Genomic DNA, 22739 nt, shown 5'->3' with positions numbered 1-22739 from the left:
AAGATTAGAATGAAACATTTTTCATGTGTTTAGGTACCCATATTCTTCATTTCTAAGATGAAGTACAGATTTTGTCCATTTCACTTTACAGTACAAAAATCGAGAACCGTACCTGATATAACATAAGTATAGATTTGTTAAATTTATTTATTTATCTGTTCTAGAAATTTGTGGGGTACCTACTACGTGTTAGCTACTTGCTAAGAATCTAGAAAACACACTGATTTGTCTGATCTGCTTTCACTGAATACCTTCCACATGCTTAACAGTGATAACACATACAAACACACACACACACACACACACACACACACACACACACACTTCTCTCTCTCTCTCTGTCTCTCTCTCTCATCCATTGATGAGATGTTCCTCCAGGAACTTAGAACTAAGCCTGGGGGAAAGTGAACTTACAGAAGTTGGAGGGATGTGATAAGGCCCCTTTCCTGCCCAGAGCCTTGATCCTGGCTTTAGTTTTCAAAATTATGCTGCTATCTCTAAATACTCAAAATAAATAAATAAACAAATAAATAAAATTATGCTGCTAAGGCTTTGCTTATCAGGGTCCATCTTATACCAGAATTATGTTCATGTGTTTGTGCCTGCCCAGACTGAGAAAAACGAGTACCGACCTCTTTAGATGGTGTGAATTACAGAAGGACAAATGGCTCTGTTCTTTGTTCAGAGCGCAGTACAACCAAGTAGCCCATCTTTCCTTAACAGCTTTATCTCCCAACTCTGTATGTTCATCACAGACATCTCTGAGCCAGGAGGGAGTCTGGGTGTTCATCTGGCTATGGCTACTCTTAATGAAACTTTGGCCCCGCCGTTGGACCTAATTTAAGGAGAAGGGTATCGATCCAGATGAAACTTGACTTTTCAGATTTCATTTGGGCCTTTTACCTTAAGAAAAAGCATGATCCCGTTAGATCAGGAGTTCCACTTGACATTCCCATGGCATCCTCCATTCTTCACCACTGTTCCACTGACTGGCTTCATCTCCCCTGCCACAGCCATATCTGCAGAAGCCCAGCCCTTCTCTACCTTGAAGCTAAGACTTTTCTACCTAAGTGGATTATTCTGCACTTTTCAGTAGCAAATATCATCTTTGTGCGTGCACCCTCTCCTCCAATTTGTCAGAATCATTTCTGAATTCAATTCCATTTTCATTTTCAGTCACTTTGGTCTCAACAGAAACAGTCCCAAAAATTCAACCATAAGATGTGTGGGACCATTTTAACTTTGAAAATAAAATATAGGTACTGTGCAACAGACATTTGGAAGTTAACTTAGGGAAGAACATTAAATCAGAAAGAGGAAAACGCTTCTGCTTCTAGTGATAAAAGGTTTCTTCATCTATAAATCCCAAAGTATCAATTCTGCAGATCCATAAATTCTTACTCAAAACTCTCTGGACCAGATCGTGTTTGAAATTGGAGTTCTTCAAACTTTAGAATGGTAATACAAGGTACAGAGTATATAATAAAAAATACCTTGAATGGGGGCTCTAGCAGCACCTGTAATAAACCCAGGGATATCTGCTAGCAAAATATGAATATTCTAAGATAAATAAAGACTACAAACAATCTCACGTCAGTCCAGGGCAGTTTGGCTGCCAACCAAATTAGTTTCAAGTTTAAGAAAAAAATCTTAATTTTCAGAGCTTTCTGAGTCTTCGAATGGCAGATAAAGGATTGTGTACAGGTACATAACTCAAATCAAAGGTTCAGTTCTCTTGAATTATACTATGTACAGATCCTTTAAAGCATATATGTATGCCTTTTTTCCTGAATGTTTTATTAATGCCCTGCTGTGGATGGTTCTATAAGAGAGGGAAGCCTGCTTCAGTAATTCAATCTGTTTAAGAAGCAAAACAAAATCTATAAACTTAAAAAGTACTTCCTTTGGAAGCTGCCTGTAAGCCTAAATGCATGATAGTTCTTTTGATAAATGTCATTAACTTTACTCTGATTTCTCTTCAGATCATAGGGCTGGAGATACAGCTCAGTAGTATAAGACCCTGCCTGGCAAGCAGAAGGTCCTGAGTTCGATACCCGGTATGAAAAGAAAAAAGAATTATGTACTCCTCAGGTCATATAAATCTTTCACCTTTTACTAAATATTATCAACTTTAATGCTTAAAAGGAATTTTCATAAACTATTGGCAAACACAAAAAATTACATATATATGCTGAAAAGTCAAAACAACAAAACAAAAAGCAAACATAGGGCCCCTATGCATTTTAGTCTAGCAACTGCTTTTCAAACTTTATAGGCCATAAGGTTCACCCAGGGAAATCCATAAAGATGCTGATTCTGACCTGCCAGTTCTGAGTGGGCAGAGATTCTGTGTTTCTAACAAGCTCTAGCTATTGTTGCTCCGGGGCCACCTTTTGAGTAACAAGGCTGTGCAGGAAGTGCATAAAGACTGGAAACACATGAACTTGAGTCCATTACATCTAGGACTGTAAGCCAGTTTTCCCGTCAATTAAAAATAACAACATCTCCTTTGCAAGACTGTCATGAGCAGGTGAGCTAAAGGCACAGATCCTGGTAGGTAATAAATTCCCAAATCCCCTTAATTCTGTCTATGCTGTGCTGATACCTGTGGTGGGCTGAATAATGCTCTTCCCCACTAAGATGCCCAAATGTAATTCCCAAAATTTCTGAATGTTTCCTTCCAAAGCAAAAGGGGAATTTAGTTAACATGTTGAGCTGGAGAGATGATCCTGGGTAGTGCTAAGGGTCTGTACAGCAGGGAAGTAGGACAGTCACAGCAATAGAGTGTGAGAAGATGGAACAGAGGTCAGACAGGAGAGAGGATGCTGTGTCACTTGCTTTAACAGTGGAGGAAGAGACCAGAAGCCAAGAATGGAATCTCTAAAAGATGCTGGAACCTCCAGAAAGCACACATCCCTGCAGATTCATGTTGGGACTCCTGGGCCTCCAAAACTTTAAGAGACTACATGTGAGTTGCTGTAAGCTGCTATAACAGTTACAAGAAACAAATACACAATCTAATGAATAATGCCAATGTGGGCTTGCCTCCTTTAAAGAATAGGGGAGAATGTGAGGCAACATCACCACTTGAAACTAAATCACTCCATCATTCTCCAAGTGCAGGCAATACAAAGGACTCTTCTGGGCAACTTTACCTCAAGGGATGAACTCAATCCTTATCATCATGTTTAGTTTACAGTAGTTTTTAATGAACAGGGTTGGACAGATATGAGTTTGGCATATAGCACTCTCTTGCTCCCTAATTGTACCATCACATCTTGATTTGTCAGCTCCACACGTAACAACTGGAATCTAACAAGGCTCCTGGGGACAGTATCCGTGGGTCGATGCCTCAACGTCAGTAGGACCAACAAAAGTAACCCCAGGCTTAAGAGTGAAGGATTGAAAATCAATGGTCTCCATATTTGTACAGATCTTCATTTGCTGCTTTTAATATAGCGAATCCCATAGGGAAGCATTATAAAATAAGAAAATACCTAGATGACCACAAAAATGTCGGCAGGATAAAAAACATGTGTTTCAAAACAAATGGACTTTGTCCAAAACAAAGGATATTGAATTTCTTAGGGCTGTCCCTGTGGGCCTTGGCACTAGTCACTCTTCTTTCCATCATTTCTGTGCTTCCCTTGCTAAGCTCAAGCTCCAAAGAAGGACCTGGTCTCTGATTTCCACTATTATTGCTACAACATCTACCTCTGTAATTGGCACTTTACACACAATGAATATTTGTGGATGAACGAATATTATGATGAACATTATGATGAAATAATGGAAAAGCATATTATTACTTTCATTTAAAAAAGCATTACTTTGGTTGGACATGGTAAGCCACACCTGTAATCTCAGCACTCAAGAGACTCAGGCAGGAGGATCACTTGAATTTGAGGCCAGCCTGGGCTACAAAGTAAGTTCAAGGACAGCCTGAACTGCATAGTGAAACCCTATCTCAAAAAGACAAAAACAAACAAACAAACAAACAAATAAAACATTATTCTGAAAGTTCTTTTGCTTCATTCTAAACTTAAATCAACTTGGTCCAAGATATTTACAGTAGAATTAAAAGTAAGCTTTTTTATTTTATTTGCCTATCAATATATGCAGTTGATAATTAACAATGTGCTAAGCAGTCAAAGCAAATAATTACTTTTCTAGTGTCTGCCCCTCCATCTGAGCTAAATGAGAGAGAAGCCACTTATTGCATATTAAAAAATGATAAGTAGTTTTAAAAAACATTCTGTTTACTCTCAGACCACAATATTCTGAACAGTTACAGTCCTCTCACTAGCTCAGTGAAAACCCAACAGTCCAAATCTTCAGAAGAGATTATGAATTTTGTTCCACTCTCACTGAATATGAAATGTATGTTCGAAATTTGCCAGTTCACATTTACAACATCTTTTGACCAACGGGTGGGACTGATCATAAAAACTGTATGTTTTATTTACTTATGTTCAGTATATTTTCAGAGGAAATGTAATTGCAAGGAAAGTTTTTATTTTAAGTCTGATTTTGAAATATGAGTGAATACATTAACATAACTCAGAACAAATCGGTAAACAGCTACAAGAACATGTTACATAATCCCAGCGAGCTCCATATGAGTCTGTTTTAAAGAAATGACTGGACATAACACAGTAATGGTTAAATTTGAAATCTTATGTTCAAGAGTCCAATAGAAGCAGAAATTTTGCTGTGTGGTCCAGAGTGACAGTACTTGCCAATATGCATTTAGGGTCATATCCCAAAGAAATCAGCTAACTGCAAAATGAAACCACTTGAAAGTAGCAATAATCTGATCAACTAACATATTGCCTTGGTTTCTCTGAGGAAGCTTAGTCTTCTGTGATTTCCAACTCCTTCAGAAGCTGAGGAATTGCAGACAGTTCCTGTGCAGGATTTTGGCCACACTCTAGGCCACAAGTCACTGAGGGTGGGCAAGTTTACAAGCAGCTAAGACTTTACCAGCAGCTAAGACTTTGCCTCTCTACAAGACAAACTCAGGACCACCCTTGCAAATGTTCTTCTGTACAGAACCTCTGGGATGGTAACCTTTACTACAGAGGTATGGAAGTGTGATCTCTGTACCGTGTAGCCCCCAACAGTTGAGATTTTAAATTCTTGCTGCTTCCATTGGTTCTTGGCTCAGAAACTGGGGTCCTAAGAAGATAAGGGGTTTATCTGCATTCACACATACATCAGTAGCACATGGTAGGGCTGGCAGCCCTAGGTTCTGACTTGGCTTTGTTTACTGACTTCTGTTCCTTTTTTCCTCTAGGACAGGCGCTACCCTAGGGATGTGGTATCTCTGGGTTCTACTGTGTAGAGTCAAGACTATGGTCAGGTCCACATGCGAAACTTGGTGTAAAATACAAGTAAATGGAGAATGAGGGTTCTCCCTGCTGGTTACATTCCTTGCACTTTGGAGAGGAAAATTCTGGCTGCCTCTTCTCCATTCTCACAGCCTATCTCTGGGTTTTGTTCTGGACAGAAAGGCTGCTAACAAAGGAGCCTTATGAGTATAAACTGATGCACCCAGGTTTCCTATAGAGTGCTTTGGCTTCCAGAGGAAATAGAAATCATGGCAGGTCCCAGTTCACAAGCAAAGTTATCCCAAAACAAATATTCACAGCCACTGCTGAAGTTTCTGGCATGATCTTCAGGTCATCTCTTCCACTAAAAAGAGATATGGACATAAGGAAGGGGCAGAGGCCAGGGGACCCAGCTCTGCCTCCATGGTGGGTGAGGATACTTTCTACTTGCTTATACTTGTTCACAAGGCTTAAGCCCTGCCCGGAAGAAAAAGATGTCAGAGAATAAAGGAAAAGAAAAAGGGAACGCAGTCCCAAAAGATATCTGTTAATTGTTGTTTTTTCATTTCTGGCATCTTACTTTTCTTTAGAGAAACCTTCCTATTCTTCAGAAGACCATGTGGTTAAAGCAGGGCTGACCTCACAGCCCAGTCTGGCTTTAGGGGCCACATGAGCCCCTGACTCTCATTACATTTTCTTTTGTTGAGTTTTTTGTGGTTTTTTTTTTTTTTTTTTTTTTTTGAGACAGGTCTCACTGTGTAGTCCAGGCGGGCCTCAAACTCACAGCAATCCTTCTGCCTCCACCTTCTGAGTGCTAGGATTACAGGCATGTGCCACCATGCCCAGCTAGGGAAATTTTTTAAAAAGGATATAAACTTACAACCTCTAAGAGCCATTAGAGAGAATGTGTATGCAAATCAGAGGAAATCAGAGGTGAATGACAGACCAAGTCCTGACAACAACCTCTGAGCTCTTATATTCAATTGTACCTAAAGCCCAGATCATTCTCTGAACTTTACAGTCCCATGAGGCAATGTGTACCTTTAAAACAAAAGGGAAGCCAGTTTAACTTGGACTTCTTTAACTTGCAATTGGGCAAAGGATCAACAAATATGGGAGAAATAAAAGTGTAAGAAGGGAGAAGGGAGAAGACTACATTTATGAGCATGCTATCTGGAAACAGTTCAAGTTAGTTCCTGGAAATGTAAAAATGTGACATGGGGGAATTTGGTCCATTTTTCATATTAAACTCAGATAATCAGAACTGTAGCTCAGTCTAATTACTGTGATTAATCTTGCTACATTCTAAATATAAAATGAGTGCATTTTCTGATGCTCAGTGATACTACAATAGTTTTGAGGAGAAGGAATGAGCCGTTACCAAACAGAGATGTGTATGGACCGAGAGCATTTTTTTTCTGGCCTCCACATAGTCATGACTGTGTAAAGGAGGAAAGGTCATGAATGACAGCCCCGATCTTACCTGGCATGGCATGGATGAGGTCGCCGCACAGAACAAAGAATTTGGGTTTGGGGTTCAGTTTGTTGATGGCCTGAACAGCTTGCTCAGTGAGACGGATTTCCTGGCCCCATTCGTCACCTCCATGGTCACAGTCCCCGGTGGACCAGGCCTTCATCAGCCCAAACTGTGGGTCTGCACCTTGGATAAAGTAGAACGGGCCTTTCCATTCCCTTTCCTCTTCTGAGAGAGAGACAGAGAGAGAGAGAGAGAGAAATGAGTCAGGGAAGATATCCAGGTTACCACGCAAGTAGATACAATATTTTCCTTAAATTAAGTAGGTGATTTTAATAAGCTGCTGTTCAAACATACAATTTCCCTGTCATAGTGTAGAGGATTTTGATTTATACTAATTATGCCTGGGACTGGTGATTCCCAAAGGCCACAAGAAACCATGTGGGCTTCTTCAACCATGCAACCAAGCTGTTTGTTTAAAAGCCAGACAGCCAAGCCAAAGCACAACAGTACCATATAGAGGATATTAATGTTCAGTAATAGTGTTCTAATTAGAATTAAAAATACCCCAAATTGAATGCTGCCAGGAATATTATATTTAAATTACGAGGTGAAGTGCTTACGAATCTTTTCTGCCAGGCTTAATGGCACCATTTGCACTGTTTTGGGGGATGTGACAGAATTTTAATTATAAAACTTGGTGCTCAAAGTGCTGGCTATCTGGTAGGAAATTTAGTGCCAGAAGTGAAATCTATAAGTGAGTAAGTGAATATGAAAAAAAAAAAAGAAAAATCGAGGCTAACATCTGAAAAGCAGCAGGAGGTAGGCATCAGCATGGTGAGGCTAGGTGTAGGGAAAGAAAATTTTTTCTTCCCCAGTTTCACTGAGGTAAAATTAACCAAAAAAAAAGTATATATTTAAATGTACAACACAATGTCTCGGCATTTGTATATGTTGTGAAATGATTACCACAGCCAAATTAATTAACATACCCATCACCTCACATAGCTTTACCTTTTGTGTGTGGGTGGCGAGAAAACATCCACTCTCTTAGCAAATTTTAAGTATATAATACACTATTATGAAACTTAGTCACCATGCTTTTGCTTTTGGTTTTTAGGAACTTCTCATCTTTTAAAAATTTTTTTCACTGATACAAAAACAGAACAATTTTACAGGGTACTATGTGATATTTTTATACATATATACACTGCATAATGTTCAAATCAGGGTAACCATATCTATAGTTATAAACATCTTTCTTTAGGGTGAAAACATTCAAAATTGCTTTTCCTAGTTTCTTGAAGTACATGATCCATTACTGATACCTATAGTTACTCTATTATACAACAGAACATCAGAATTTATTTTTCTTATCTGACTTAGTAGCGGTTGCCCAAACTTTGGGACAGGATTCTTTATGTTTTTGGAAGGGTTCTCTCTAGGTCTCAACTGAAATCACCTGCATTGTTCTTCCAGTTGATTCTGTTGGGCTGAAGCTTCTGAGGCCTTGGGTCTCTACTCTTACACACCACAACTGCCACAGGTATCTGTTTCTACAGAGTTGGCATGGCCGCAAGTGGGTATGGAAGACCTGCAAGTTTCAAACATTGTTTTGGCACAGAATCCTTTCTTTAAACAAACTCCAGTGGCAGGCCAACACTGAGAACATAAAATCAGAGATGCCTTTATGTAGCAGGGCCTGGGACTTTCATTACCAGGTGGGGCCTGGTGATGGAGCATAGTTCAAGGGCCCTGATCTTCAGTCCTCTATTTATCTTCTGAGGAAACAGGCCTAGAGATGTGATGTGACTTGTTGAATAGCTGGCCCTTTAGGCCTTAGTGCAGGGACAAAACTACCCTATAATCTGAGTCTGGTGCTTTTTTTAAAAAATAATGTATTATGTATATTAATAGAATACATGCCATTTTTTTGGAGGTCACAACCATATTACAATTTCCAAAAAGCTCCCCATGTCCATGTACTTGCCAGGCCCCATATGAAGTGTTGGTAATATGTGGATAACCCAAATAGAAGAGGTCTCTGCTCTCCGGGCAATGAGTTCTTTTGGCAAGAGAGATAATAAACAAGTAAACAGGCAGGGAATTGAGTGAAAGAGTTCTCTGGGCTCCAGAGGGAAGCAGGAGCTAGTTTAAATTAGATGGCTAGGGAAGGCTTTCCTGACACTGTGATGAGTACTCCGACATCTGAATGCAGGGTGGAGCCTTTTTAAATTAAATTCTACCACCACCTACCCACCACCCCACAAGATTACTATCACTTTAAAACCAGACCTCTGGCTTCAGCCCATCATTCTTTTCTTTATTTCCTTTTCAGAAGTTAAAACCAAACAAAATGAACAAACAAAAAAGTGAACAAAACACCTTTACATACTTTGTAGAACAAATGATACAAAGCCATCAGTCCTTGATCAGTCAAGTCACCCACCAGGGTTTACTATGAATGAGGAATGCTGGAAACCCTGGTGTGCAAGGATGGCAACCAGGCACTACTGGAGGGTGTAGCTCACATTCCCCCAGCCTGTACTATGTGTGGCAGAAAAACTATGATGGCCCCAAAGATCCTCCCTGATGATACTTATATCCTTGTGCAACCCTGAGTGTGGGTTAGACCAAGTGACCTGCTTCCAGTAAACAGAATACAGTGATGGGAGGTCCCTCCACAAAACAGGCTAGAAAAAGACCATGACCCAAACCTGCATTCATATTCCTTGCTCTACAGATTAAAAGCTGTCACATAAACAGCCTCATGGGGTGGCCAGCATGGCAAGGAACAGAGGGAAGCCACTTAGACTGTCAATTTGATGATGACAAAGCACAAGATAAACAGATTTAATCTAAAATGAATGGCAGTAGGTACATCAATACTCAATCTACTTTATGTATCTAATAAGATAACTTGTTAATGTAGGGATCTGCATCCTCAAAGTCATCTGGATCCGCTTAGAGTTCCCCACATCGGCCCACAAGAAAGGAACTGCATCCTGCGGACAACTGTGTGAGTGGGTCTGGAAGAGGGTCCCCTCCCCCACATCGAGTGTGTTCAAAAGAGATCAAAGCCCCAGCTGACTCCTTGACCGTAGCCTTAGGAGACTCTGGGGCTAAAGGACCCCGAAAAGCTGCACCGATTCCTGACAGAAACTGAGATGAGATGATGCAAGCCTGTTCTTCAAGAGGCCAGGCCTTGGGGTAATTTGTTACACAGTGACAGATGTCAGAGAATCAGGCGGAAGAGACAAAGGGTCAAGGAAGAGAAAGACTTCCTGAAGAGCTGAATGTGTGTCACACACAAAAAATTTGAGATTCTGCTTCATGTTTGAAAGTTAATTGTTAGCAACATTTATTCATTTTAGTAGAATAATAATCTTTCTGTGCCACTGAATGCTTTTAGCTATATTCCTATTTCTGAGGCTCTTTGAGGAGCCATTCAAACTGTGTGAATTAATCAGAGCTAGATCCAGGAGGTGATGGGTACCCAAGGTCGCAGCATAAATCAACCTTTTATAACAGAGTTTAGAAACAGTTTCTTATAGCAAACATTTGAACAAGTAGTTTCCAATGACAAACAGTTATAGCCTCAGAAAGTCAATAGTCCTTGGAGCTATTAAAATAAATCTTTCATTACTTATCTACTTAATAAAAACTTAGACTGTCAATTTGATGATGACAAAGCACAAAATAAACAGATTCCATTTAAGATGAATGGAATAGTAGGCATATCAATACTCAGTCTACTTTACGTATCTAAGAAGATAATTTGCTGACTTAGGGATCTGCATTCTCAAAGGCATCTGGGTCCTTTTAGAGTTGCTGCTCAGAAACTGGTAATCTTTGGTCTCATCTTACTTTGAGTCAAAGCTGAATCAAAGATACTTGGGGATTTACAATGCTTAGTTCTGGAGGAAGGAATCTTATAAATGTATACCTCTGCCATCTCTCAAAAGGGTAGCATTTTACTTTATGAAATTGAATTCTCAACAATAGTTGCACTGAATTATTTCATCAAAGTATAGGCTTCTCCTCAGGACAGGACCCTAAGTACTGTACTAGCTGGCTGACATCTGTAAGGGCCAGGATGAGCTTGTGACACCATCCCTTTCAGGGTAAAGCAAGTGTCCAGCCCTCAAACAACCAACTTTCTTGAGACACAGACTAGACCCTTTCTTTCAAGGCACTGTTCTGGCAATCTGAGCCACAGATGTTTGGACAAACTGAGGCACTGAGGCCCTTCTGCCCTTCCTCCCTAGCCCTATTGCAGATTCACACCATTTCTTAGTCACGTCTCTGTGATGTCCCACAGCACATGTTCAAAGTCAGAACTCATCTACGTAGAAGAAATGGAATTTGAACTGCAATCCACATGACTTTGAAGCCCAGATGCTTGTCTATCACAGTCCTGCCTTATTCTTTCTTTTTCAGAGAAATAATAGGAAAACAGGGATGTCTTATAAAAACAAGTATCAGCCAGGCATGGTGGTACACACTGTAATCCTAGTATTCCGGGAGGCTGAGGCAGGAGTACTGCAAATTTTAGAGGCCAGCCTGGGCAATTCAGTGGGATCCTATCTCAAAAATTAAAAAATAAAAAAGGTCTGAAGGCACAGCTCAGTGTTAAGTCTGTGGATGTAATTCCCAGTGCCACTTAAAAAAGAAAGGGAGAAGGTAAAAGAAAGGAAGAAGGGAGGGAAGGAAGGAAAAGAAAGTAAGGAAGGGCTAAGGTCCATTCCTTCCAGTTTTAGTATAGGTGCTGTCGAAGTGGCACAAGTCCATTCTTAAAACAACTTTATATATTTATGCTTGCCATTACAGGGAGGAAAAAACAGTGAGGAATCCTGTTTTTTCTCCTAACTCTTCCCAATGATGAACTTACACATGAGACTGTCCAGAACACCTGCTCTAATGAAAGAGAACTGCCTGGAAATGGAGGCCTGCAGGAGGGGAAGGAGGCATGACAAGGCAGCCTTGAGGATAGGCTACCATGGGCAGAGAGAAGACAGGGCAGGACGACTGGTAGTGTGCCAAGCACCAGAGAATCAATAGTCGCTGAAGTAGGTTAGACAAGCGGAGTCTCAGGCCTCAGCTCTGATCAACTAAGTGGAATCTGCATGTGAGGGAAGCCCAGGTGGCCTGCAATGCCATCAAGGAACTCTGCTCACTGGAGACTGAAGTGGGTAAGAAATATGTACAGCACCTTCTGTTTCCCTCAATTCAAATACCACCCAGAGAGCTTTTTGTTGTTAGCGCTGGTGTAGTTTTGGTTTAGTTTTGATTTTTGGCATCTTTTACTGTTCATTTGTAGAACCCTGCCATGGCCAGCTCAAGTATTTGGGCCTAAACATTTCTCAGCATTACTGAGGACTAATGATCACCTTTTAAATTGCCATTTGAACCAAATCACAATTCTTTGAATAGTAAGAACTGAATTGGGAAATTCCTTACTAATAAATGAGTTTTAATACTTCAGATTTTAGTAGTTCTCTCCGTGTGTGTACGTGCTTTTGTGGAATGAGCAAAAGAATAATGTGAGTTGATTAAATTCAGATCTATTTCTGACCCAGATGGTATCAAAACAAGGCTCTAACCTTTAGAAACACATGACAGAAAGCTCTGGATGATGCCTGAGATGGATCTGGTGTTAATACACAGTAAAGCATGGATCTATTTAACTAATGTTAACTAAAACATCTAACTCAACTACAAATAAGAATGTCCACAACAGATTTAACTTTTATAACAAATTCAGAAATGCTAATTTAGCTACCCACTGCTATGTAACAAATCACCACAAATATAGCAGCTTAAATCAATACACATCTACTATCACACATAATAGATGTGTCAGGCTTAGCCTGTTCTAACTTACCCTGTCCTCCATTTAGTCTCTAACAAGCTGCAATCAAAGCTTGGCCAGGTGTGAGGTCTCAGTAGAAGACACATGGGACAGAGGTTACCTACAAGCTCACTTACTTCGTTGTTGGTAGGATTCAGCTCCTTGGGGCTACTTGGGGGCACCAGTTTCTTGCTGGCTGTAGGCCCGAGACAACCTTAAGTTCCTTTGTCAGAAACAGCATGGAAACCTGCTCCAACTAAGCCAGCTAGGAGAGGATCTGCTAGCAAATGGAAGTTACAATCTTATGCAGCACAATGATGGAAGTGACAGCCCATCATTTTTGCTGTGCTCTTTTCTTCACCATGGCGTTACTAGGCTGCCCACGTTAAGGGGAAGGGATGATGCAAGGTCTCAACACCCAGAGGCGCGTCCATGGGGCACAACTGAGCCTGCCACAGACAGTAGCATACAACCCAGGCCCAACCTCACATATTTAACCCATTTAGGTTACTTAAAGTTTGCACTCAACCCTCTACGACTGAGCTGTGCGTCCCCATTTATTGTGGCCATCCTAGACAGGCTGGAAAAAAAACTCATAGAAGCCTACCTCTTCCCACCCAAGTACTGGAAACTGTCAAGGCTGGAGAGATTCTCAGAGTGGCCTTAAACAGACTTTCACTTAACTAAGGTGGGTTACTGAGGCCTGGCTAGGGGGTCTCAGGGCTCAGCTTCAATGACCAGCAGTTTTTACCAAAAGCTATTCAGGATCTCAGTGCTGCTGTGTTGAAGCAAGTCAAAGAGTATGAAATGGGTCCTAGACTTCCTAAAAGTTGTCCATCTCGATGCAGATTTTTGTCTCTGCAAAGTTTCCTCTAACGAAATGTTTCAGTAAATGAGATGGCTGCATAAAAATAATGCTGGCAAGGCCCAACACTTTCTCCCAGTAGTCTCTGATGTCCACAGTTCCTGCCAAGAGCACAGGGCTGATTCAGGGTGCAGGATGGAGTCCAGACACTCGTCTTCTGAGGGCGCTAATTGGTGATCTCCTCCAGATATGACAAACTCAAGGTCTGGCTAGCAGATGTGTTCTGTTTGGCCCATACAGTGTTTATAAAATTCTGAATTTGTTGCCAACATTTTAAATTCATGAGTTTCCTATATATGTCTGGATTTCTGGATTCTCATAGAGAATCTGGTTAAACTAGGTCCAAGTGGAGCATACCCAGGATTGGTGAGGCTACACAGCCCCTTTACATGGGGTTTATGCTCTTGATAGCTCACACCTGCCCACCCAAGTCACCACCTCGCATCTGCTATAGCCCTCATCTAAGCTAACCCTTCCATTTTGCTCATGGTGAGGAAAAGACCCAGCAAAAGCAGGCCGGGCTTGCGGGTACACTCCTATAATCCCAGCATTTGAGCTGGGTGTGGTGGAGCATGCCTGCAATCCCAGCACTTGGGAGGCCGAGGCAGGAAGATCATTGTGAGTTTGAGGCCAGCTTGGGCTACAAAGTGACCTCAAGTCCAGCATGAACTGCATAGTGAGACCCTGTCTCAAAAAAAAAAAAAAAAAAAATGCAGCATTTGGGAGGCTGAGGTAGGAGGATCAATGCAAGTTTGAAGCCAGCCTGGGCTACAAAATGAGTTCAAGGCCAACCTGAAGTACATAGCAAAACCCTGTCTCAAAAAGACAAAAAAAAAAATTTAAAAATGAAGAAAAAAACAAAAAGTAAAAGCAAATACACTGACCAAGAGGTAACAAAGAGCAACAGGGAAAAACTGGGCCAAACTGCCCATTCTCCTATAAGCCCCTGATTTCAGAAAAGGTAATCACAAGGGTGAGATTACTAAATCTCACTAATTACTACCTCAAGGAGGCTGCATCTAGCTATGAGTGCCTATATCTTTCTAAACAAGGTAGGAACAAAAAGCTCTCAGTTACATAATTTTCTAAATTAAGTTTTGAAATTGATTTTAAAATATTTTTAAAGGAAAAATTTGTCTTAGCCAATTCATCTGTTATACACAGATGAACAAGACTTGGCCTCTGCTAAACCTTCACTCCCCAATAACAAACCGCCACAACAACCAGCTTTCAAAATTAAGGGATAGGCCAGGCGTTGTGGTGCATGCCTATAATCCCAGCACACGGGAGGCTGAGGCAGGAGGATCACTGCAAGTTTGAGACCAGTCTGGGCTACAAAGTAAGCTCAAGCCCAGCCTGAACTGCACAGCGAGACCTTGTCTCAAAAAGACAAAAAAAAAAAAAAAGGGGTAAATAATGGATTTGAGGTGATATTAAACTGCACAGACAACACCTATGAGTTTTCCTTAAATAATTTAATCAAGTGCAAAGCAACAGCATGCAGAAAAGCCTCTTTAAAGCCTGTAAGAGTCCATGCAATGCTTTACTAATAATCTTTCCTATGAGACTCTGCTCATGGGCCAAAAATGTTGCCGCAAAGACATTCAAATTGCATTCTCCTTGTAGTCTGCAAGGAGACTACATTCAACATCACAAACTAAATGTTTTCTTGGATTTGTCTCTGCCAATGTATTTCCTTTCACTCATTTTTATTATACCTTTTGGGCACATTTGTCTATTGGTAATGAAAACTAACTTTTAAATATATATCAAGAATTAGAATTTCATAGATCTTTTTGGTATTGCCAGTGATTATAATAAGTGTAGCCCCAAAAGCAAATGAATCACTGTTTCCATCATCCATCTACGAAAAGGCCAAAGAGCATCATTGTGGCATTAACACCTAACACTGTAATAATCTATCCTCTCATGATGTGCTAAACCCGTTACATGCAACCTCAAATAATCCCAGGTGGAGTACAATGATAAACAACTCTCAACTGAGTGTTTATAAAGAAAAGTCACAGCTTCCTAAATCTATTTTGGGAAGACAGAGTTAAAATGCCAAGACACTGATTGAGCAGTGCGATGAACAGATTCTTACCAGTACAACATCACATGATGACAGTGTAAGAATATTTAAAACTTCAAGGTTCTGGCTGCTGTTAATTTTTCTGACTCAAAATAATATATGAATTGGGAATATTGGTTGGCCATACTTCTCCATTTGATTAAGAAGCTGAAGAATTAACCTAAAAATCAGTAGACTGTAGTGTTCATAGGGTTTTCTGGACAAGTCCCACCCCACAGTTTGGATTCAGTAGCTTAACATTTCCAGAAGCAAATTCATCCTCTTTCATTTCTTCATCTTCGCTCCTTCTCCAGATGTCTCTAGTTTTCCTACCATGGTTTCTAGTTCCTCACTGTACAGATCTTGGGACTGTGTGTCAATGCACAGACGTAGCCAGCCAAATTACAGCATTCCATATCTACCTGCTGCAGCCCTGCTTCCAGTCCCACCAGCGTCAGCCCCCTGGGTTAGGTCTTCACTAATCTATCTGAGAAAAGGTCTGCAGGAACAGTTCATCCCACTGCAGCCCACCTAGTCAGCCAGTGTGCTTTCCCAACCCCTATCCCGACAAATCCCTGCTAGAAAGCCTTACTCTTATTCTCAAACCTCCATGAAGCGGGGCTCAGTTTTGCTCCCCACTTCAGCACACTGTCAACACCCATCATTCAGTGCTGGTGTGAGGCAGGCTAAAGCAAATGATTCAGCCAAGGACGCTGGTAAAGCTGAGGTTGAGGAACCATACTTAAGATATGCCACAGAATCCCTCCAAAATAGACCACTATCTGCAGCCCTCAAAGCCCCACACTTCCCACTCCTTCCTCCAGGTTCTCCCTTTCATTCTATCAACCCTTCTTGCTCTATCCCATCTACACTACAGTATCTCTGTAGGCAGATGCAACTTGGCCTCCTTCCCTCATTCAAGCACCCAAGTTCTGGGCACCCACTCTACAATGTAGAGTTGCAGCAGTGGCTGAACATTCAATAGGAACCAATATAACAAGTTCCATTCCCTGGGTAAGACCTCATGGCATAATGGGAAGATGGACAACAAAGTATATAACTAGGCTAGTTACACATGCGTGTTACGATCTCAGAAGTGAACACTGTCAAAGTGAATACTGTGTAGGATTCAGGGGTGAGACCACACCAGGACATGCAGAGCTTGTGAGAGGTTTAAAGTCCCTGTCTGACTTTGGGTATCCATCTACTAAAACCCTTATGTGGTACCAATGAATCCAGAATCTGAGGCTTAAGTACCTATATTCAAGTTCCATTTCTACATGATGCAGTTTCTTTAACGTCTCTGGACCTTATTTTATGCAAAGAATAACAGAACCTCCCTCAAAAAGAACGGATACGTGAATACATTTGGATTAGCCATACAGGGGTCAAATGTGAACAAATGTTAGTTACCCTGACTACTGCTCAGTCACCTCAACCCTTTTCAGCAGAGACAAAGCTATTGGAGTTCCGTCTCTCTATTCCTACGGTACATGGTAGGGTTTAGAAAACACCTGATGAGATTATATATCTACATGCTTTGTCTTAACATCTTTCCTTTCACACACTGTGGGTACTGCTTTGGTTACAAAACAACCAAGATGGCTAGCTTTACAGCAGCCTGGAGGCTTTCTGGCTGAAGAGCAAATGCCAACGAAATGCAATTTTTGCAGTTCCTCAAAGTAGCAATCTGCACAGTGAATCACAATCTAAATGTCTTCAGCAATACCCTTCATCTTCTCAGGGGACTAATCTTATTTTAGTGGTAAAAAACAGACGCTAAACAATATTCACCATTCTGGGACTCTTTCTGGTTTAACAATCTAAAAGTTCCACAGTAAAACTGTCAGACTTAATGCAGCAGATAATAGTGTCCTTCATTAGTGGCTGCTTAGGGACTGGGGGCTGGTGACAGCTATGGTGCACAAGGTTTCTTTTAGGGGTGACAAAATGTTCTAACATTGACTGTGGTGCTCGTTATACAACTCTGAATGTATTAAAAGCCAATGAATTGTACACTTTAAAAGGGTGAATTGTATAGTATGTGAAGAACGGTTTTTTAAAAAGTATCTCTCATGAGTGCCCCCCCCAATTAATTAACTTGGAAAGCAATCCTGAGAGTCTCCAAATTACTCATCTTAACCACTGTGTAAATTTACCCAGTCTCTCCTTTCTTAGCCTAGATGCATCCAAAGGTGGTTTTTCAGATACACAAAAGCTTCTGAGTCATGGCTTGGCTTGCCACACTTGCCACCCGGGGATGGGGGGCCTGCCAAAATCTTTATCTGCAAGCCCTCAGAGAGCTAAGACAGCAGATGGCAGGACTTCTTGGCCAGGTGGCTTTTAGCATCTCCGGCTTTGGCCTATACTGTGCAGGACAACAGGTATAGGGGAAAAAGACATTTCCAGAACCCCCTCCCACTTTTTAGAAGCAGAACTCCATGACTGATGTGACTTCTGTATTCCCATTTTCCCATTTCCCTGCTGACAGAGCAAGTACCTGCTGGCCTAAGCAGCGCTCTGGGGACAGCCAGAAGGCAGCATGTTCTGAGGGCAGATGCAGCCTTGCTGTGAAGGTGAGAAGGTAATCCTTGCTCCAGGAAGCCACAGCTCCAGGAGTCAGTCTTACGTATCTAATGAGCACACCCCCTGTAGCAGATGATCTGAATAGGGCACATACTTGCAGGTCTGCCTGGTGCGGTCATGCTAGGGATTGTACTGGTTTGTTCAATACCTCACTTTCAGCTTTGTTTTGTCCACAGAATCCATGGTCCCTTACGCACATACACAAGAGAACCAGAGCACTGTATTCCCTCATGTTTGTCAATTTGTTCAATATCAAATGATCACTGAATGTCCACAGATGCCAGCCACTGTCCTATGTGAGACTGGAATCTATGAGGAGGTAGGAAAAAACAGCCAAGTCACAGGAAGACATGCACCATTATGAGTGCCATTAGTGTCACAAAGGAAAAAAATAGGTCAAAGCAAGTGGCAAGGACATAATTTACAAATAGACAATAATCACAGGCTTCTTCAACTGTGACCTGCGGAAAGAAAAGCATTAAAGAGAAAAAGAGAGGGGCAGAAAAAGCCGGGTCAAGAGGTGGTGGACCCTGCATTGTTTTAAAGCAACCACTCTGAATGCTGCACTGAGTAGATTTCGGGGCAACAGGGGATGCAGAAGACTGCCGGTGCTGTCCAGGCGCGAATGGAGCTGGGGTCACTGTGGTAAGAGCTGGGAAAGACAAGGGTGGACAAAACCACAGTGGGCTTTAGGGGCTGAATGGACAAGACTGAGGATGGCTTGGACATGGAAGAGACAGGAGATGCAGAAGCCAGAAAGGGCCCTTGACTTCTGGTGAGTCTGGTAAAGCCTAGCAGTCTGGGCTGAAGATCCAGTACGGTGTGGGAGCAAGCACAGCCACAGGGCTAGCAGCCAGACAGTGGAACTCTTTCCCGGACCTGCCTGCTTACTAGCACGCGCACCTAAATCATCAAATGTCTCCGTGCGACAGGTAGACAAAAGTCAACTCAAACCAAAGGCACTGCGCACGTGATCGCAGCTGTCATCATCGTGCGACTGAGGGCCTGAGGCGTCAGCTTGGCTGGGTTTCTTTTTCTTTTTAAAACAAGATGACATAAGAGTTTGGACATTCTTTCACTCCACATTGCATTTGGTCCTGGTTCCAAGAGGGGGAAAGCAGCAGTTCCAGGACTTCTGGGTCTCCAGCTGCCCAAGCTCCATGTGACAGCCCCTTCCTCACTAACAGGTTTGGTAAAAGTCACAAAGTGCACAAACATGAATGTTCTCAGTTGTCTCAGGAGACAGTCTCTTAACAAGCTTCCACTAGGTCACCTGGAACCTCTGAGCAGCACTCCCAAAGGCATCTCCGCAAAAGGCATCGCGATGGCCTGGGGCAAGCCGGTGGCTGAAGCCTCGGCAGCCCTCTACCCTCCTGCACTCTGCACGCTTACACACCGCTTCTCAAGGAGTCTGCTCACCACGGGTCTGTTGTGAGTTGTTCCCAAGTCTACTGATGCTGCCACTTATTTTTAAATCATTTAATTTAATAAAATGTCAATTGGAGAAACAAATGCAAAAAAGTGCGGTTTACAATAAAACTAAGATGAATGCTTTGGGAAGGCTCAATAAAGGCAAGTGGTAAAAATAAAATACCATTGCATTAGGTGCTGAAGGGCAAGTGTTAAACTTTTAAGGGAAAAAATGCAAACCACAAACAATTCTTCACTCAGAGTGCTTCCCAAGTAATATTTAACTATGTGTCACTGGACAAAACCCCAACTGCAAGAAAGATGCATTCTTGGATGGTGTTTATGCACGAAAAGCCACACCCAGGCCCCTGTGTAAACCCATGCCCAAGATAAGCCCTTGGCCCAACCTCAGAAGACTGGTAAATAAATGCACATTTATGGTCTACATTAAAATGAAATGTTATTCTTTACATCTCCTCGCTTTAATTTTTTTCTTACTAAGTATAAGGTTTCCACTGTGGCTAAGAAATAAATAATGATGGAAGTTTTCTAATAATCATATTTTTACTCCATACCATGCACAAAAATTAATGCAAAATAAACACTGATCTAAATGGAAGAGCCTGAATTATAAAATTCCTAAAAAGATGTAGCAGTAAATCTTCATGATTTAGCATTAGGCAAAGATCTCTGAGACATGACGCCAAAAGCCCAAACAACATAAAACGTACTGATAACTGGACTTCAGCAAAATGGAAAATTTTTAAGCTGGGCATGGTGGCACCCACCTGTATTCCCAGCTACTTGGTAGGCTAGAGGGATTGTGAGCTTGAGGTCAACACAGGCAACTTACTGAGATACTGTCTCAAAATATTTTTTAAAAAATTAAAGGTTTGGTACAACAAATAGTAGCATCCACAAAGTAAAAAGATAATCCAGAGAATAGAGTAAAATACTTACAAGTCAAACATCTGTGAAGAAACTTGTGTCCAGAATACACACAGAACTCTTATAGCTAGGTATTAAAAACAAAACAAAACAAAACAAAAAAACCCACAATTTTAAAATGGACAGAAAGCTGGGTGTGGTGGCACACACCTGTAATTCCAGCAATTGGGAGGCTGAGGCAGGAGGATCACTGCAAGTTCAAGACCAGCCTGGGCTACAAAGTGAGCTCAAGGCCAGCCTGAACTGCATAGTGAAACCCTGTCTCAAAAAGACAAAAAAAAAAAAAAAAAAAGGGAGAGAGAGAAGATACAAATGGACAAAAAAAATAAGATATGGTGGCATACACTTGTAATCCCACCACTTGGGTGGCTAAGGCAGGAGAACTGTGACTTCAAGGCCAGCCTGAGCTAGACAGTAAGATCCTATCACACTCACACTCAAACACACATATGTAGACACACACACACACAAATAGACAAAAGATCTAAATACACATTTCTTCGAAGATGTATAAATGATCACTAAGCTCACAAAAAGATACTCAACATCATTAGTCATTAGAAAAATGCAAATCAGAGCCATACCGATATACTACTTCTTGTCCATTTGGATGGTTATAATTAAACACGCAAGTGCTGGCAAGGACATGGAGAAATTGGAACCCATACACATTGCTGGAAAGAATGTAAAATGGTTAGGTGCTTTGGAAAACAATTTGGCAGTTCCTCAAAATGTTAAACATAGTTACTATACAACTCAGCAATTACAATCCTATGCATCTACTAAAAGAAATGAAAATATCTATCCACATAACATCTTGCATGTGTGGTTCATAGTAGATTCATAAAAGACAAAAAAAAAGTCTAAATGGGTGAATGTTCATAAAGATAAAAAAATTCAAATGTTTGTCAGTGGGTGGATGGATAAACATAATGTTATTGTTGATACAATGGAACAATGTATTATGTACTATAATAAGGATGAACCTCAAATACATGCTAATGCAAAGAAGCCAGTCACAAAAAGACTACATATCGTGATTCCACTTATATAAACCCAGAAAACGCATGTTTATGGAGGTGCTTAGTAGCTGTCTGTGCTGGGAGGAGAACTTGTACAGATACTGCAAATGGGCACAATTCTTCTTTGAGGGAAATGGAGATATTCCAAATTGAGATTGTGAGGGCATCACTCTGTAATGTGAATTTACTGTAAATTTACTAAAAGCAGTTGAATTGTAAACTTAAAGTGAATGACTGTGATAGATTGACAACTGGTGGTCAACTTATAACACCCAGCTGAACTGAACCAGTGTGGTGGTGGGAGACCCACCTGAGGACTGTTGCCAGCAGCATAAGAGGCAGAACTGGAGAAGTTTAGAGGCTGTTAGAAGCTGTTGGAAGCTATTTGGAAGCTGTAGGGAAGCTGTAGGGAGCTGTTGGTTTTCCTGGAGGACCTTGTTATGCTGGCTTTCCTGATGAACTTAACTGTTCTCTTTGTCAAAGGAACTTGGGACCTTATTGTCACTGAGAATGGCTATGGTTCATTTTGGGGGAGTTCTAGTCCTCACTTTGAGCATAGCTTCCTGGCTCTAGAGGAGAAGATGGTGCACCGCACAGTCTCCTGGAGAAGCTTGTTGCATTGGCTTTCCTGATGGGAACTTGGTTGTTCTCATCATCGGAGGAGCTCAGGACCTCACCGTAGCTGAGGATGGATGGGGTACTTTTGCGGGAGCTCTGGTTTTTACTCTCAGCATTGCTTCCTGGTTCAAGTTTAGATCCCTCAGCCTGCTAGTACAGATCCTTCATCCCACTGACACAGACTATGTAGCTTCCACCACTGACCTCTGGGCCTTCCCAAGGCAGATCCGTGAAACAGGCTTGCATGAGACATTGTCTGTGGCATCCAGGCCCTCAGCTAGATTCCTTGGTCTTAGTGTGTGGACAGATTTCCTGCACTCTTCTGTATATCATCCCTGGGTGACTATTATTATAAGTAATCTTATAAATATGTGTCCTATATTATATTGCTTCTTCTTGCAAAAACCCCAAACTAACACACTCCTCTTCCCCCCAACACCTTATTTACAAAGCTTAGTTTCCATATTGTATCCTTCTTCTCTCAAGTCACCCAGAGGGCATCTATGCCCAGCAGCTGGTGGGAAAGGGGTTCAGGGAAGTGAGTCAGGGCTCTGATCCTGCAGA

The 22739-nt window shown here is 41.5% G+C and overlaps 1 protein-coding gene across 1 annotated transcript in view; it reads right to left on the bottom strand.

The window, feature by feature from the left end:
* The window catches only part of Cpped1 (calcineurin-like phosphoesterase domain containing 1), a 125330-nt gene that overhangs the window by 93361 nt on the left and 9230 nt on the right, over positions 1–22739 (bottom strand). The window contains exon 2 of the mRNA XM_005391148.2: positions 6814–7032. Within this exon, the coding sequence (XP_005391205.1) occupies positions 6814–7032 (219 nt within the window). The remainder of the gene's footprint in view (positions 1–6813; positions 7033–22739) is intronic.

The sequence above is a fragment of the Chinchilla lanigera genome, unplaced genomic scaffold (assembly GCF_000276665.1).
Source record: "Chinchilla lanigera isolate Chin_1 unplaced genomic scaffold, ChiLan1.0 scaffold00041, whole genome shotgun sequence".
Taxonomy (NCBI): Eukaryota; Metazoa; Chordata; class Mammalia; order Rodentia; family Chinchillidae; genus Chinchilla; species Chinchilla lanigera.
This window is presented reverse-complemented; position numbering and strand designations above follow the sequence as displayed.